This window comes from Rhinatrema bivittatum, chromosome 1 (genome assembly GCF_901001135.1).
Source record: "Rhinatrema bivittatum chromosome 1, aRhiBiv1.1, whole genome shotgun sequence".
In the NCBI taxonomy this organism is placed as follows: Eukaryota; Metazoa; Chordata; class Amphibia; order Gymnophiona; family Rhinatrematidae; genus Rhinatrema; species Rhinatrema bivittatum.
Genome location: NC_042615.1, coordinates 300071334 through 300086543, shown reverse-complemented (window position 1 = coordinate 300086543; position 15210 = coordinate 300071334). Strand labels below are relative to the sequence as shown.

Genomic DNA, 15210 nt, shown 5'->3' with positions numbered 1-15210 from the left:
CTGCCTCCTCTGTCAGTTTCCCATTGACGTTGGAACTGCACAAGACCCAGATGTTCTTCACAGTTCCAACTTCAGAAGGAAGCCAAGAGAGGTGGCAGCAGCAGCAATGTTGATTGCTAACTCCTACTGCCGGTGGGAGGGCATTGTGCAGTGGATACAAGGGGAAAGAGAGGAAGACTTCCTGCCAGCGGCGGCAGCAGTGACCCACCCTCATTTTTTGTCTGCATTGGGCTAAAATTTCATGGCACATTTGAAGTTCCTCCATGACACATTGGTGAGAAACTTCTGCTCTAAAAGGCTGGAACAACCCTAAGGCCATCAAAGTCTGGTACGCCTGGTCTGTCAATTTACCCTGTAACGTAACATTTTTCAATAAAATATATTCAAACCTTTACGTTTCTTGGTCTTTTATTCTCCTTATCTTCATTCTTTGTTTTTTCTTGTTCCTTTCTCCTGATTCCACCAGTTTTTGCATGTTTTATTTTTATTTATACTTCATATTTTTTTAATCTTTTTTTCTTATTCATACATGTCACTGCTCCTCTGATCTCCTTGCATCTTCTTCTCCTAGTCCCATTCTATTCTCTCAGAGCTTCTTCTGGATGTCTTGCTGACTTGTTCTCACGTTCTATGGCTTTTCTGCCATTTCTTTCATTTTTGTTTCTTTTTATCCTAACCCATGATATTTATATGTTCTTCCCTTCTCTCACATCCCTCACTCCTCTATAGCTAACACACACATCCCTCCACAGCTCTCTCTCACAAACACACACATCCCTCCACAACACTCTAATACCTTACTCCCCTTTCCACTCTCGCACATTGCTCACCTGCTCCTCCTTTAAGCATACTCCTCTTTCTTCCCTCTTCTCATCCATTCTTCTCTAGCCCTCTTTTCTTTAATTCTCCCACTTTTCCCTCCGTTATCTCTATCTTCCACCACTCCATCATCTCTCTCCCTTATCTTTTCCCCAACCCTTCCCTTTCCTCCATCTCTACCTTTTTTTTCCCCATCCTTTTTCCCCTTTCTCCTCAACCCTTCCTGTCCCACCCAGGCTCTCCTGAGCAGTGGCAGCAGTGCAGGCCATGGGGGGGTGTCTGAACAGGAGTAGTGCTGCCTGTCCCTGTGGCCCATGAAAACACGGGGCTAGAGGGAGGGCTTGGGCTGCAGAGATAGTCAGTACTGTGCCTGGTGAGAGACCCTGCAGCCATGCTGATAGCATTTTTCTGTGCAAATCTGAATCATGCCAATTGGGATGATGGGTCCAGATCCACATCCTCTGCTGCTGTGGAAACTGCATCTCGACATCATTTAATGAATGCCAGCAGTATGTTTACATTTGGGACTGGTAGAGCAATGTGAGACGGTGGCAGAAAAGGTACGGATACTCAGCACCGGCATGTACCACCATCTGGAAAAGAAAAGTCCTGGTATGATATCTGCATGAGGATCTGGTAAGGATCAGAAGAGCAATGCCTGATTTACTTTATGTCATGTAGGTGAGATGGACTAACCATGAGGATCTTTTAACTTGAAAACAATAATAGATCCTTGGGAGTGACATCAATAAATACAGACTGCATGTATGTGTGTATATGAATATATATAGGAGTCAGCACCGATGATCAAGAACATATATGTGTGAGTAACTGAAGTGCCTTTGTCACGTGTGGGTGTGAAAATGATATCATGTGTACATATATGACAGGTTTGCAGCATATCCAAGGCCGCATATATTGTACAATAACCAAACATGGTCTCAAAGCACGATCTGTGAGCTATGCTCATACAACTGTAGCTTTGGCTTTTGCTTTTTGCCCTATTCAGAATTATTCTGATTTTGTTCAAACGACCAAAAATGGCACAGAGTTCAAAACATTACTTACATGAGCATAACAGCAAAGTAATGCAGACTTTCACAGTTAACATTTTAATGCCAATAACAATATTAGTTGAGCTAGCTGGATAAACAGAATAGCGGCCATGAAATTCTTTGGGCTGTTGCATTGATTTAAACTTAACCTCTTGAGCACTTATAACGACATTTTAACCATCAACCCCTGAACTGGTACAAAAGTCATTTAGGTCTTCGGGTTCTTGGCAACAGTCTCTGGTCAGAAATGGATAAAGCCACATATTCAGCAAATAGTCTCGCAAAAATACTATTACTTTGAAAATGTTTTCATCAGTAAAATAAAAATGCAGGAAGGTTAAATATTCCCAGTGTGACGCTCTTCAGAATATAGCCACACCTAACCTTCCAGAGTAGGACTATAATTCTGTCATAATTGTGTTGCAGAAAATCCCATTAGCAAGAACCTTGCATTTACAGTTTTTGATATCCATTCTGCTTGTGTTACTTTTCTTCATTCTAGTGGCAATGCTTGAGATCTTTTCACAGTTACAAAAAGTCTTGTGCCCTCTTTAAAAAATAAAAAACAGAAACAACTTGCAAAGCAAAGCTGAGCTAGTCTGAGACTCAAAGGGCACAAGGCAAGGCTAATCTTATCAACATGGCAGAGTCTCATATCACACTATCCATACTATTCTGCAGTCTGTCACTGAAATGATGACTTGCTTCTGATGAGCACTCTCTGTCAACCAGATTTAGGAGTTATTGAGAAACTAGATATTTTTTAATCTCTCTAGGCATAAATATTTGCTCATATTTAGTTTTAAAGATTAGAAGAGACAAAATTCTGCATGACATCTTGTACTCATATATGAGATGTTCTTATACAAAAATGATTTTTAATAATTAAATTAGTGAATGTGTCCAATTGGTTAATGGCATTATCGCAATTTACAATCACAAAATCTAATACTCTCCCAAAAGAAGGCTCTTAAATCTGAAGAAAATACCAGTTTCCACAATTTGTTGGTATATTCTCTACCATGCCAGTTTTACTTTTTCTAGTTACGTGGTTCTCTTAAATGTCCATAAAATAAACATTGGTGCCACTTTGCCCATGTGGAAAAGATACTACAATGTGTGGTGTATGCATGAAGGTACACAATGCCGAGATAAATAGATAAGGTGCTACTATCTACTTAGCTGTCAAGAAGTGTTCTGGAATAGAATCTGAGGTGATGCTATGGATAGAAGGAGTTTTGCATATGAACATTAGACGACAGAGTAAGAAGGAGCAGTACAGAGCTGTTACTACATGGTGAACAACTTTAACTCTTTGAAACCCACTGGTCTAGAGCTTTAACCTTAAGTTTTAATGCATTTTGACAGCTGGAAATTTCTGTCTTTGGGAAAGCAAGTTTGCTTACTATAAATGATGTTTCCCAAAGATAGCAGGAGGAATTAGACATAACATGTAGATGACATCATCCAGTGGCACCAAAAGGATCTCTCCCTCATAGCTAGTATTGCTTTTGATCTTTTGAGCATGTGCGGAATTCCCACTTGGGCACTGCCTCATGAGTCCCTCAGTTGATTTCAGAATTAAGTTTAGCTAGGTAGTTAACTCTCCAGGGAGGCAAGCAAATATTTATCATGGCTAATTCATCCTGCTATTTATAGAAAACACCATTTACGATAAGTAAACTTGCTTTCTTCATCAATAAGCAGCACTGAATTAGCCATGTGGGGAGTCCCAAGTTGAGGGTTGCAGTGCAGTGTTTACTGCATAAGCAACCCAGTCCCCACCATGGTGAGCAGACTACTGGGTGAACAGGCTGCACAAAACTGCTTGTCCAAAATTACTGTCAATCTTGGAGACAATGTCCAGACAGTAATGGGATGTAAAGGTGTGAATTGACAACTACGCTGCAGCTCGCAGATGAGCTATTGATGTAGCTATGGCTTTGCCTTAATGAAGTCCAGTGCGCGATGCTGTCTGCTAGCTAATTGGACAATGTTTGTTTGGCTATTGGATTATATGACGAATAACTGTGAAGTCTGACAATGAAGCTAAGTTCTTCTTTTGTAGTATGCCAAAGCTCTTTTACTGTCCAAGGTATGAAGGACTTTCTCATAGTCATGTGCATGTGGCCTCGGCAAGCATAATGGCTTAAATAATATAGAAAGCTGACAACTTTTGGTAGAAACCGGGTGGGTGTGGAGCACCACTTTATTGTGGAAGAATTGCATATAAGGAGGATAATGAACTAGAACTTGAAGTTCACTAATTCTTCTGGCTGAAGTTACTGCTACAAGGAAAACTACTTTCCATATCAGAAACTTGAGAGAGACTGACTCCAAATGTACAAACAGTGGCTTTATCAGTTGTGTCAGAACAATGTTCAGAACCCATGGAATGGGTGGTTTTATAAATGGAGATCTAGTATGCAACAAGCCTTTCATAAATTTGGATACTAATAGATAATTGGAGATACGTTTTCCCTCAATCTGAACATGGCAAGCTGCTTTGGTACTGAGATGTGCTCATACTGATGAGGTGGCTAGATCTGACTCAGATAGAAAAAGCAAATAATTTAGTAAGGATTTGGGTTTGCATGTGAATGGATTTAAACTGTTGTGTTGACAGCATGTGGAGAACCTTTTCATTTAAAACCGTAAGATTGCTAATGGATTTTTTTTTTTGGAAGATACTATTATGCCCTCCACTTCTTTGGGTAAGAAACACTTTTATTCATCATTGAGTGTTCCAACATCCAAGCTGTCAAGATGAGGGAGGGAAGGTTCTAATGAAACAGATATCTCTCGAGTTATTAAGTATGGATCAGAGGAGAGGAATCTGAGGATGGCTGGAGAGCTGAACTAGATATGCAAAACAGACTTGTCTAGGTCATGCTGGAATTATAAGGATTAGAAGGGCATGGTCCGTCAGCATTTTTTTGCACTGTTCTGGCTATTAACAGAATCAGTAGAAAAGTATACATGCAATCAGCATTCCAGCTGAACTGAAAAGCATCCTGAATGGATCTGAGTTTTCTGGAAAGAATGGAGCAAAACTTTGAGTTTTCTGTTTTTTTGTAATGAAAAAACATTGATTACTGGAAGTCCCTAGAGACTGAAAAATCCGTCAGCTGTTGATTGCTGAAGTGACCATTCATGTGTTTGGATGGTGCCGATGAAATCATGTGTGTCAACGGTGCCAATGGTGTGGAATGCACTGATGATGCGGAATGCATCAATGATACCAGCAGTGACAAATGCATCAACCATGCAAATGGTGCTGAATACGTTGATGGTGCTGAAAGGATTCTATGTGTCGACAGCGCTGGCGCACTTGAGCTTCTGTGCATCTTCAAGTGCTCGCTGTTCTGGTGGTTACGTGTTTGTGGCTATGTTTATTTGACCCAGGGGATTTGGCATGTTTTGCTGATGGGGGAAATATTTTAAAGGAGCTAGAGCTCAACTCTATTCCTGGTGAAGAAGATGAGGCTGCACTTCAGGGAAAAGGACTAACTGAGGCTTCTCCAAACCTTAAGCAATTCTTCCATTTTCCAGGCCCTGGATCTCAGTGTTCGTAGGGACATTTATCCACAATTATAACAATTGACTCGATCATGGTCTGGATCAAGACAATGGTAGCAGAGTTTAAATCCATCTGTAATGGACATTTTCCATCCACAAATACAGTCTTAACTTATGGCAGCTTGTTTCTTAATAGACAATCTGATGGAAAAAATTTTTTTTTTTTTCTTCTTCAAAGATAGCACTGAAAATGCTGTTTGGGGACCGCTAAGGCAGCTTTAAAGAGGAACATTTTGAAATTTTTCAGAAAAACATGGATAGAGGTACACGTCCATGCTAGTGTTTGGACACAAAAAGATTGAAGGGGCTAATGAGGCAATACCCAAATGGGAATTCCCACACATGCCCAGTAGAGCAAAAGCTCTATTAGCTATGAGAGAGAGGTCTATTTGGTGCCACTGGATGACGTCACCCACATGTTATGGCTAATTTAGCCTTGCCTATCAAAGGAAAATAATAGGGTTCAACTGAAGGGATGTGTTGGTTCATATCGTGTAACTTGGTTACTAAAAGTAATGTTAACCTTAATGAAGAATGCTTCCATAATGAAGATCAGAAAATTTTAATAGTAGTACAGTAAAAGCTCTATTATCCAGCATTTATGAGGTATAGGGAGTGCTGGTTAATAAATATTCCGGTCATCTGAAAGCCCTCTTCATACTGCTTCAGAACCTTACCTCTCAGGCAGGACCATACAGGAAACAGGAGGGGAGAGATGAGGCTGGAATGGACAAAGCACAGTGCATAGCAAAAAAGAGCTACTCTTTTCCCTCCCTTCCTGTCTTTTCCTCTCATCCTGTCCCTTGCAAGGGTACGGGTGAGGCTGGAATGAACAGGGCAGATTACAAAGGAGCAAAGTTACTCTGCTTCCTAATAAAACCTCTCCTTTCCTGTCATTCCTCTCTCACTGAAAGGGCTGCCCGGGTGAGATGCCAATTAAGAGAGCATTCTGGATGGTAAAGCACCAGAAAATGGAGCTTTTGCTTCACTTCTTAATGTCATTTCATTTCAATTTAAGTACTGTATCAAAACTGGGCAAAGAATGTGATGCTCTATATATGGCAAATTAGAAAGATTTCACTGCTGTAGGAAAAGTTCATATGTTAATGTCTTCACCGCACAGCTCAGAACATAATAGCAGTTTAAACCATGCTTTCCATAAAAAGACAATGCTTTATGAGCCTGATTTCCTACTGCCTTGTTTTTACTTTGGAAGTAAGGGTTCATAAAATACCAATCTGATTGGCTAGCACAAATTTAATTTGGTATAACATTGCCAAATACATAGGACAGTCCTTTGGCTAATAAAAAGACATCATTATGGCTCAGATACGCACCACTCCCAAATATTGCACAAGATGAGATGGATGGTATGCCAAGATACATCTTGGCAAACTGAATTATATACACAAAAAAAAATATACAAAGCCCTCAAGTGAAACATATACTGCATTTTCAGTTTGGGTTTAATATTTGGAGTGCACTGGTGTCTCACTTTCAATTAAATATTTTGTCAACCAATATACTATGAGACAAGTCCCAGTAGATTTGAACTGGAACTGACATTCATCAATCATATATGGATTTAAGTGCTGGAGGATTTTGCGATCTTCCTGGATGATTTATGCCTGCCATCCCTATGGCTTTGTCAAACATCACGGCAGAAAGATGCAATAGAGTTCAGGGATCTTTGCCATCCAGTTAAAGAGTTCTAGTAACCATACTGGTCCAGGAGAAATGGGGTTAGGCACCAGAATCCATGATGAATCCCATTTTCACCCATTTAATGAGATTTTATACCATGCCCTTGATTCCTGGTGGGATGAACATGCTTTGCCACTTCAAGCTGATCCTCTCTTGATTTTGCAAATATCTATAGCTCATATCTGTGGAGATGGAACCGTCAGCAGTCCAGTTGGCTTCATTTTGTTGATGCCCCCATCCAAAATACATACTCTTGGATACCCGACCTTCACCAGATGAGCTGCGAACTGAAGCAGAACAGTAATGAGCTTTATCATATTTTTTTTTCTTTTCTGCCATACTGATGGCGCAGAACAATACAATCTTCCATTTACTCAGAGAGTTGGTACAGTAAGGAACTTACCCAGACTATCTGCCAATACAACACAGTTGTATTTGAAGCAACAACTAAGAGGGGAAGAGTTAGTTGTACATCATCGGCATGCACAGATTGATATTCCATACTGCCTTATCAAATGGCTTAAACAGCTGTGATTTCAAAACTCTGCCCCCCTGTTACAGTCTTCAGATAAGGTGATTCCGATTTGATATGATTCGCCTTTTCTGCCCTTAGAAACAATTTTCTTAAAGAAAAGGTCTTACAAATTACAAAGCATACAAAACACATACAGTATACTGAGGATGGAAGTGGTTCATACTAGAGCTATCAAAAATGATACAAAACCTGGAACCCACAACCCTACAAAGAGAGGCTTAGGACACCTACAATGTACTCACTGGAGGAAAAAAAGGAAAAGGGGGAATATGGTAGAACATTCAAATATTTGGCAGGTTTTGAAGTACAGGAAAATGAAATTTTTTCACAGAAAAGGGAATTCAAAGATAAAGGATCATGATATGAAGTTGCAGGCAAGAAGGTGCAGAAGACACATAATTAAATACTTCTTTAGTAAGAGGATGGCAGATGGTGGGAATGGCCTAACTGCAAACGTGGTAGCAAACAAAACCATGAGAGAATTTAAACATGCTTGTGACAGATACAGAGTGCGGTGATTATGGCAAGTTGGGATAACAGAAGATATGAGGGAGTGGGCTTGAGTGTTTAGAGGGCCAAGGAGAGGAGAATACAAGCCAAGGTGCACAGGGTGGAGGAATGGCTAACCTGGATTTCCAAGAAGGCTGGGGTAACTTACAGAAAATGATCATGGTCACAACTCTAAGATCAAGTATGGGGCAGCTGGATGTTCAGGCAACAAGCTTGATGGTAAATAGGGGTGTGCACACATCTGACACATCCACTTCCCAATCTCTCCTCAGGCGTGCATGCGCCCGACAGCCTGACCTTTAAAGGGCTTGTGGCGGAAACTCAGCCTTGGTGCCCTGTGCAGACATCACTGGCCTCTCTGTACTTAAGGTTCCTTGTAGGAGTCACGGACACCTCAGCAACAAGTCTCCTGCCTTGCAGTGCATGTTGCCTAGCATTCCCGGTTCCTGATTTCTCCAGCCTTCCCTATTCAGCCTTGTCTTGTCCCATCCATCCTTGGCTTGACTCTCCGGATCCTGACCTTTTGCTTGGACCTGACCATGATTGCCTGACATCTGGACCAGACCGCTTGCTCAGACCTGAACATGATTGCTTGTCTCCTGGATCTGAATACTCCTGCTAGCTGACTGTGTCTCTGACCCCATTAGTCTGCTGCCTGTCCTGACCCCAGTGTACAGGGGAGGTGTCTGGTAAAGGAGAAGCTCCAGACAGGATGCGGTCGCCAGCTGCTGGCGTAGGCCTTGCAGATTCACCCTTGAGGCTGAGTCAACTATGCCACAGCACAAAGAGCTCACACACCTGCTATCCTTCACACTTAGCTACAAAATCATAAAGCTGCTATGCCGAAAATCTGGAATTCAGGTTAATAAATTTATTTATTTATTTATTTATAGATTTTTCTATACCGGGGTACGTAAATAACATCACCTTGGTTTACATTCAAACAGTAATTCAGCATTGCGCTTTACAATATAACAAGGAAACTAAACGAAAAACAATACAGTATATAACTTTATATTAATAGAATATCAGCAATATATGAGAGATTGTGGCAGTTAGGAAGAGTAGTTGAGGATTCAGATCATTGATAGTAGGCTTTTTTAAATAGCCAGGTTTTAAGGTTTTGTTTAAATTTTTTGTAACAGAGTTCCTGGCGTAATTCAGAGGGCATGGTGTTCCATATTGTTGATCCAGCAATGATGAAAGATCGATCTTTTGTGCTAGAGAGTTTAGTCAGATTGGGTGCTGGGATATTTAGTTTGGCTAAATTCTGGAATCTCGTTGGGCGGGAAGACGTTTTGAATTGTAGTTCATCTGTAAACCAGAGCATTTCTCTGTTTTGAATGGCTTTGTGTATCAGCGACATAGATTTATAAATTATCCTGTAAGCCACAGGTAGCCAGTGCAAAGACTGAAGAGCTGGAGTGATGTGATCATGGCGGCTTGTGTCGGTGATAATGCGGGCAGCTGCATTTTGCAGCATTTGCAAAGGTTGAATGGTGGCTTTGGGTAGACCCAGTAACAGAGCATTGCAGTAATCAATCTTTGATAAAATAGTTGCTTGTAAAACTGTGCGGAAATCATATTGGTATAATAGAGATTTAATCCGTTTAAGCGTAAATAGCTTAAAGAAACCATTTTTTACCGTATCCGCGATGAATTTTTTAAACGTGAAATTGCTGTCAATGATGATACCAAGGCTGCGTACTTGTTGTGAAATAGTGGAGTTGTTTTGAGCAATATCAGAGTTGATCAGAATTGTATTTTTTGGAGGTGAAATTATGATAAGTTCAGTTTTATTGGTATTTATAGCCAATTGGTTGTCTGTGAGGATAGTTTTAATTTCTAATAAAGCTACCTTCCAGGTATTCAGTGCATTTGTGATTGTGCTGGTTATAGGTATGAGTATTTGAACATCATCTGCGTAGATGAAGTGTTGAAGACCCAATTTAGAGAGTAGCTGGCATAGCGGTGTAAGGTAAACATTGAACAATGTGGAGGAGAGAGAAGATCCTTGGGGGACTCCTTGAGAGAGGTTTCTTGGCTTGGATTCACTTCGTCCACATCTAACGCTATATGTTCTATTGCTCAGGAATGACTGAAACCATAGTAAAGCCGATCCCGAGATACCTATTTCAGAAAGACGGGTAATAAGAGTGTTGTGGTTTACCGTGTCGAAAGCCGCTGATATATCAAGAAGGGCGATGAGGTATGATTTGCCAGCATCTAAAGCTTTTAGTAGCACCTCAGAAAGAGATATCAAAAGTGTTTCCGTGCTGTGGTACTTTCTGAACCCATATTGAGATGGAAAGAGTATTTGATGATCATCTAAATAATCAGATAGTTGTTTGTTGATGACTCTTTCCATAATCTTTGAGAGGAAGGGAAGGTTTGATACTGGACGAAAGTTTGCTGGATCAGATGAATCTAGGTTAGATTTTTTTATCATTGGAGTAATGATAGCATGTTTAAGTATAGAAGGAACTATGCCTGTGGTGATGGATTTGTTAAGAATCTTTGCAATAGGTTTTGCTATTGTAGAACGTATTGTGAGAAGAGTCTTAGTAGGTAATATGTTGGTGGGGTGGAAAGCTGGTTTCATTTTCTTTAGAATTGACTCAACTTCAATACCAGTAGTAATCTCAAGATTAGATAGCTTTGTTTCAAATTTATCTTGAGTGGCTGATGTAGCTTGGTTGGTGTGTAAAGGAGCAGGAAATGAATTAAATCGCGTTAAAATAGAATGTATTTTGTTATAAAAGAATGTAGCTAGTTCCTCACATTTTGAATCATCATTGTTGTTTAGATTGTTGTGAGTTGGAGCAGTAACAAGGCTTTTGACATATTGGAAAAGTGCTTGAGGGTTGAATTGATATTGATGAATTCTGGAAGCATAAAAATCTTTTTTTGTTTTGTCGGTGGCTTGGCGATATTTGTGTAGTAATGATTTGAATTTTAATAAAGTCGTGGAATTTTGGTTTCTGCGCCATTCTTTTTCTGTCTTACGTAGCTCCGTTTTCATAGCTTTAAGTTCGGGAGTATACCAAGGTTTTTTCCTTATTATTTTTTCGGAATTGATTTCCTTGGATTGAATAGGACAGAGTTTCTCTGCTATGTTACTAGTAATTTTAAACCAAGAAGAGGTAGCTGTTTCAGCATCTGTGAGATCTAAATTTTTGAGATCTTCTGATATCACATTATTAATTTCATCTGTTTGACCTTGTTTTCGGAAGTAGATGGTTTTTTTGCTGTGAACATTAGATGGTAATTGTTTTATTGTACAGCAGATGTCTATCCGAAAGTGGTCCGACCAAGGAATGGGAGTGCAGAGGGGAGGTTTTGTATCAATATGGGAGTTAGTAAACATGACATCAAGGGTATGACCAGCTTTATGAGTCGGGTTAGTCACAGCTTGTTGAAAGCCTAGAGCATTAAGAGAGGTCAGTAAAGTTTCACAGGCTGGGGTTAGAGGGATGCGATCAAAGTGTAGGTTCAAATCCCCCAGAATAATTGTTGGGAGGTGAATATCAAGGTTTTTGATAATAAATTCAGTTAGTAGAGATGGGTTATTCTCAAGTATGCTGGGGGGGGGGGGGGGAGTAGATCAGGCAGATTTGAAGATCCTTAGATTTGAAAAGGCCAGTCTCCATTTTGGAGGAAGGGGAAGTAGTTTGAACTGTAAGGTTAAATTTCTTTTTGGCAGCCAGGAGAATACCTCCACCTTTCTTTTTGATCCTTGGAATGGAGAAAACATTGTAAGTGTCAGTGGGAAGTTGATTTATTATGGCTGTGTCAGTGTCTTTTAGCCATGATTCAGTGATCGCACATATATCTGGCTTTTCATCTGTGAGGATATCGTTTAGTAGGGTGATCTTTTTTAGAAGAGATTGTGTATTTAATAGAAGGATGGAGAAAGTTATTAGACCTAACATTTGAGTGATAGGTGCTACCATAATAGGTGTTAATGTTCTGGTTAATGAGGAATGTTGGAGAAATCTAGCCGGTTTATAATTCACGTTGAAGTGTTTGATAGTGGGAATGTGGCGAGATAACATTTCTGATTGGTGCATTATTTAATGGTACTGAGTGAATAGGCGAGAAGTAGGGGCAAGCTCTTTTATTGCAGTAGGTCCAGAAATTGAAAGACTTTAGACGAGCAGGAAGTCTTTGATAGCAGCGTGGTCAGATAAGGAAAGCCACTGGAGAAAGGAGGAGAAGAAAAAATAGTAGTCCTGAAGTTAGTCAGTAGGTTAGGGATTTGGGTCAAAGTGAAGCTTGCTGGAGTGTGTCTGTGGTTGAGAGAGGTCTGAGTGAAGCTTGCTGGAGTGTGTCTGTGGTTGAGAGAGGTCCGAGTGAAGCTTGCTGGAGTGTGTCTGTGGTTGAGAGAGGTCTGAGTGAAGCTTGCTGGAGTGTGTCTGTGGTTAAATGTTAAATGTTACTACCATGCAATTATTTCATGGTTTCTTAGTCCACAAGAAAAAAAACATTCTGCTAGTGCTGGTCTAGCATATCTCAATAATACCTATCAACATCTGAGCATCCCTACACTGGAGAATTGATAGAAAATTCTGTAAAGAGGAAGTCAAGGGTTAAACTCTTTGTGTTGGCAAACCTCATTGGTAGCTTTGGTATGTAAGCTAAACTTATGTAAGCTAAACTTATGTTTTCTCCTTCAACAAATGGGTTGACCTTGTATGTCAGCAGTGCTAACACAAAGCCCAACAGCTGACAGCATCAGATTATTCATCAGCTTCCAAATATGGTATTCATATTTTTCGTAAGGGCTGTTGATTGTTACTGATGTGCTGAAAGACATTTGTCTTAAATATCATCATACATCTGAATTCCTAAAAACAGTAATTCTTTCCTTTTCAAGTGCAGCTAAACAAGACTGGGCTTGGAAGAGAAGAATGGTTTATAGCAGAAATGAACAGTGTTTTGATCCCGGGGAAGCCCCCAGCACTAGACTCTAAGTCTCTCCATTCCTCCCCAACTCCCTATACCTCCCTGCTGTGTTATATTTCTTTGGCCTGTAAGATCATTCACATTCTATGAAAAATATTCAACAAGTTTAGATGCTAAATACAAGGTACTCTGTTTCTGCCTTCGGGCATAACTTACAAGGCCACACACTGTCTTCTACTAGAACTTCACCGCATATATCAGACACTGAGGCTTGTGGTGCACTGCTGCATCTACTCCTTATAAATAAACGTCATCTTATATATTTTGGTTTCAAAGTTGTTTATCGGGAGATTATAACATGAAGACAAGCCTTGCATGGAAATCACAAAGACATGCTCAGTTCTACAAAGTAATTTATATTGTTGCTTCATTATATTTTTTACTTTCTTCTGTACTGGGAAAGCTGCATCTTGCTGGGGGATACATTTTTCTCCCTTTGTTACAAAATTGTCCATTTCCAATATTATTTTCTCTTTCCAGGCTGCTGAAAATTTGAGTGTGCAGTATAAATCTAGTATGGAAGGGGTCTCAAAGGATACCATGATGCGAAATAAAAACAAGTATTAACAGAGATCACAGTTTAATTTGCCTAAGCACGTGGTCTCTAGAAGCTGAAGTGTTACACCAGTGGTGATAATTTTTCTAGTAATTTACCATCTAAATTTCCTTGCAATAAATCATAGCCAACATATTGTCAATTTGTACCTCCTCTTGACCATGGGTTGTGACTCCCTAGTTTAGCTGGCCTCACAATTTGAGAATCACAGATTTTTAGGGAAATGCATGGGTTTCAGAGACTGAACTGTGCTTAGACTTGGATCATACACAATGAAATTCTAGGGTAATCATTACTACTGGAAGCAAATCTAGTGCTGTTGTTATCTGCTCATTATTTTATACCACTCAATAACAGGTAAAATGAAACCCCCAAAAGCTGAAGAGCTGGTGATTTGCAAACTGGTCCTTGAGTTCCACACGGCCATCCAATGTAAGCAAATATATTTCATGCATAATCATTGCAGATACCCTGAAAGCAAGACTGGCTAAGTGAGCTTTGAGGATCAGTTTGGGAATCACTGCATTAGACCATGCCTCCTCTTTATAAAATTTAGCATTTCTTTGCAATGTACATCTCTACCTTGAATGGACATACTTTTACCTTGAAAAGAAGTAAAGTTCACTCCGCTAGGCTGCAAGCTTTCATCTGAAAACTGTGGAATCCAGTGTGGTCATTTTTCTCTTCCCTGATTGGGCAAGCAGCATGCAAGACCAATCAGGCCACCTGAGCAGGCTGCCCCTCAATTTGCTCATCCCTGGATTATAGCACATGCACGCCTCCCTGAGGAATTTCTGTCATTCTAGTACACCGTTTTAAAAAAAGAAAGAGGTCTCTAAGCTTTTCATCAGAAGGGCCACATAGAACATTTCAAATCACTGAGATGGCTAGATGGAAATTTGAATAGTCTCCCAGCATTCCCCCTGCCCCCTTTTTCATCCCCTTTCCTAGTAGGCTTCAGCTCCCCATCTTCCTTTATCTGTGCCAGTGACATTCTGGCCTGCAACTTCCTTCTCTGTCAATATCTCCTTACTTCTTCTTGATGGTGACTCTCAGGCTCAAGGCTTCCTGGCTCCTTCTTGGCAGGGACATTCAAGCCCTGCTGTTTAAGGCTTCCTTATTTTGCCCCATGGTGACTCTGGCACACATCTCCCACTTTTTTCTGATCCTGCCCCACTGTACCTCTTCTGTCTCCTTTGTTTTCTATTTGGAGTGGGGATGATAAACATAGCAGAATGCATTTAAACATTTTCAAAAATTTGGTAGCCAGCAAGATTTTCTAATTGCCAGCTGAAATAGGGCATCAAAAATATCTCATTTAAGTTGCAGAGCGGGGCACTCGTCATTTATTGCACATATAATTTAAAATAACTAAAAGTTGTACAGAAAATGTCACAGATTAGTATGGCAAAGTGACACATATTACAATAGCTATCAAGAAATGTTTTTCTAGCTTTGTCATCGGATGTTTTTTTATTTCAGCACAA

General features: G+C 40.1%; 1 protein-coding gene across 4 annotated transcripts in view; it reads right to left on the bottom strand.

Annotated features, from left to right (window-relative positions):
• Nucleotides 1-1705: 1705 nt before the first annotated feature.
• TBCK (TBC1 domain containing kinase) overlaps nucleotides 1706-15210 on the bottom strand; it is a 479395-nt gene continuing 465890 nt past the window's right edge. For all 4 annotated transcript variants that reach the window (XM_029596823.1, XM_029596818.1, XM_029596827.1 and 1 more), the window contains one exon: nucleotides 1706-7444. In XM_029596823.1, coding sequence (XP_029452683.1) covers nucleotides 7334-7444 — 111 coding nt within the window. In that variant the 3' untranslated portion in view covers nucleotides 1706-7333. The remainder of the gene's footprint in view (nucleotides 7445-15210) is intronic.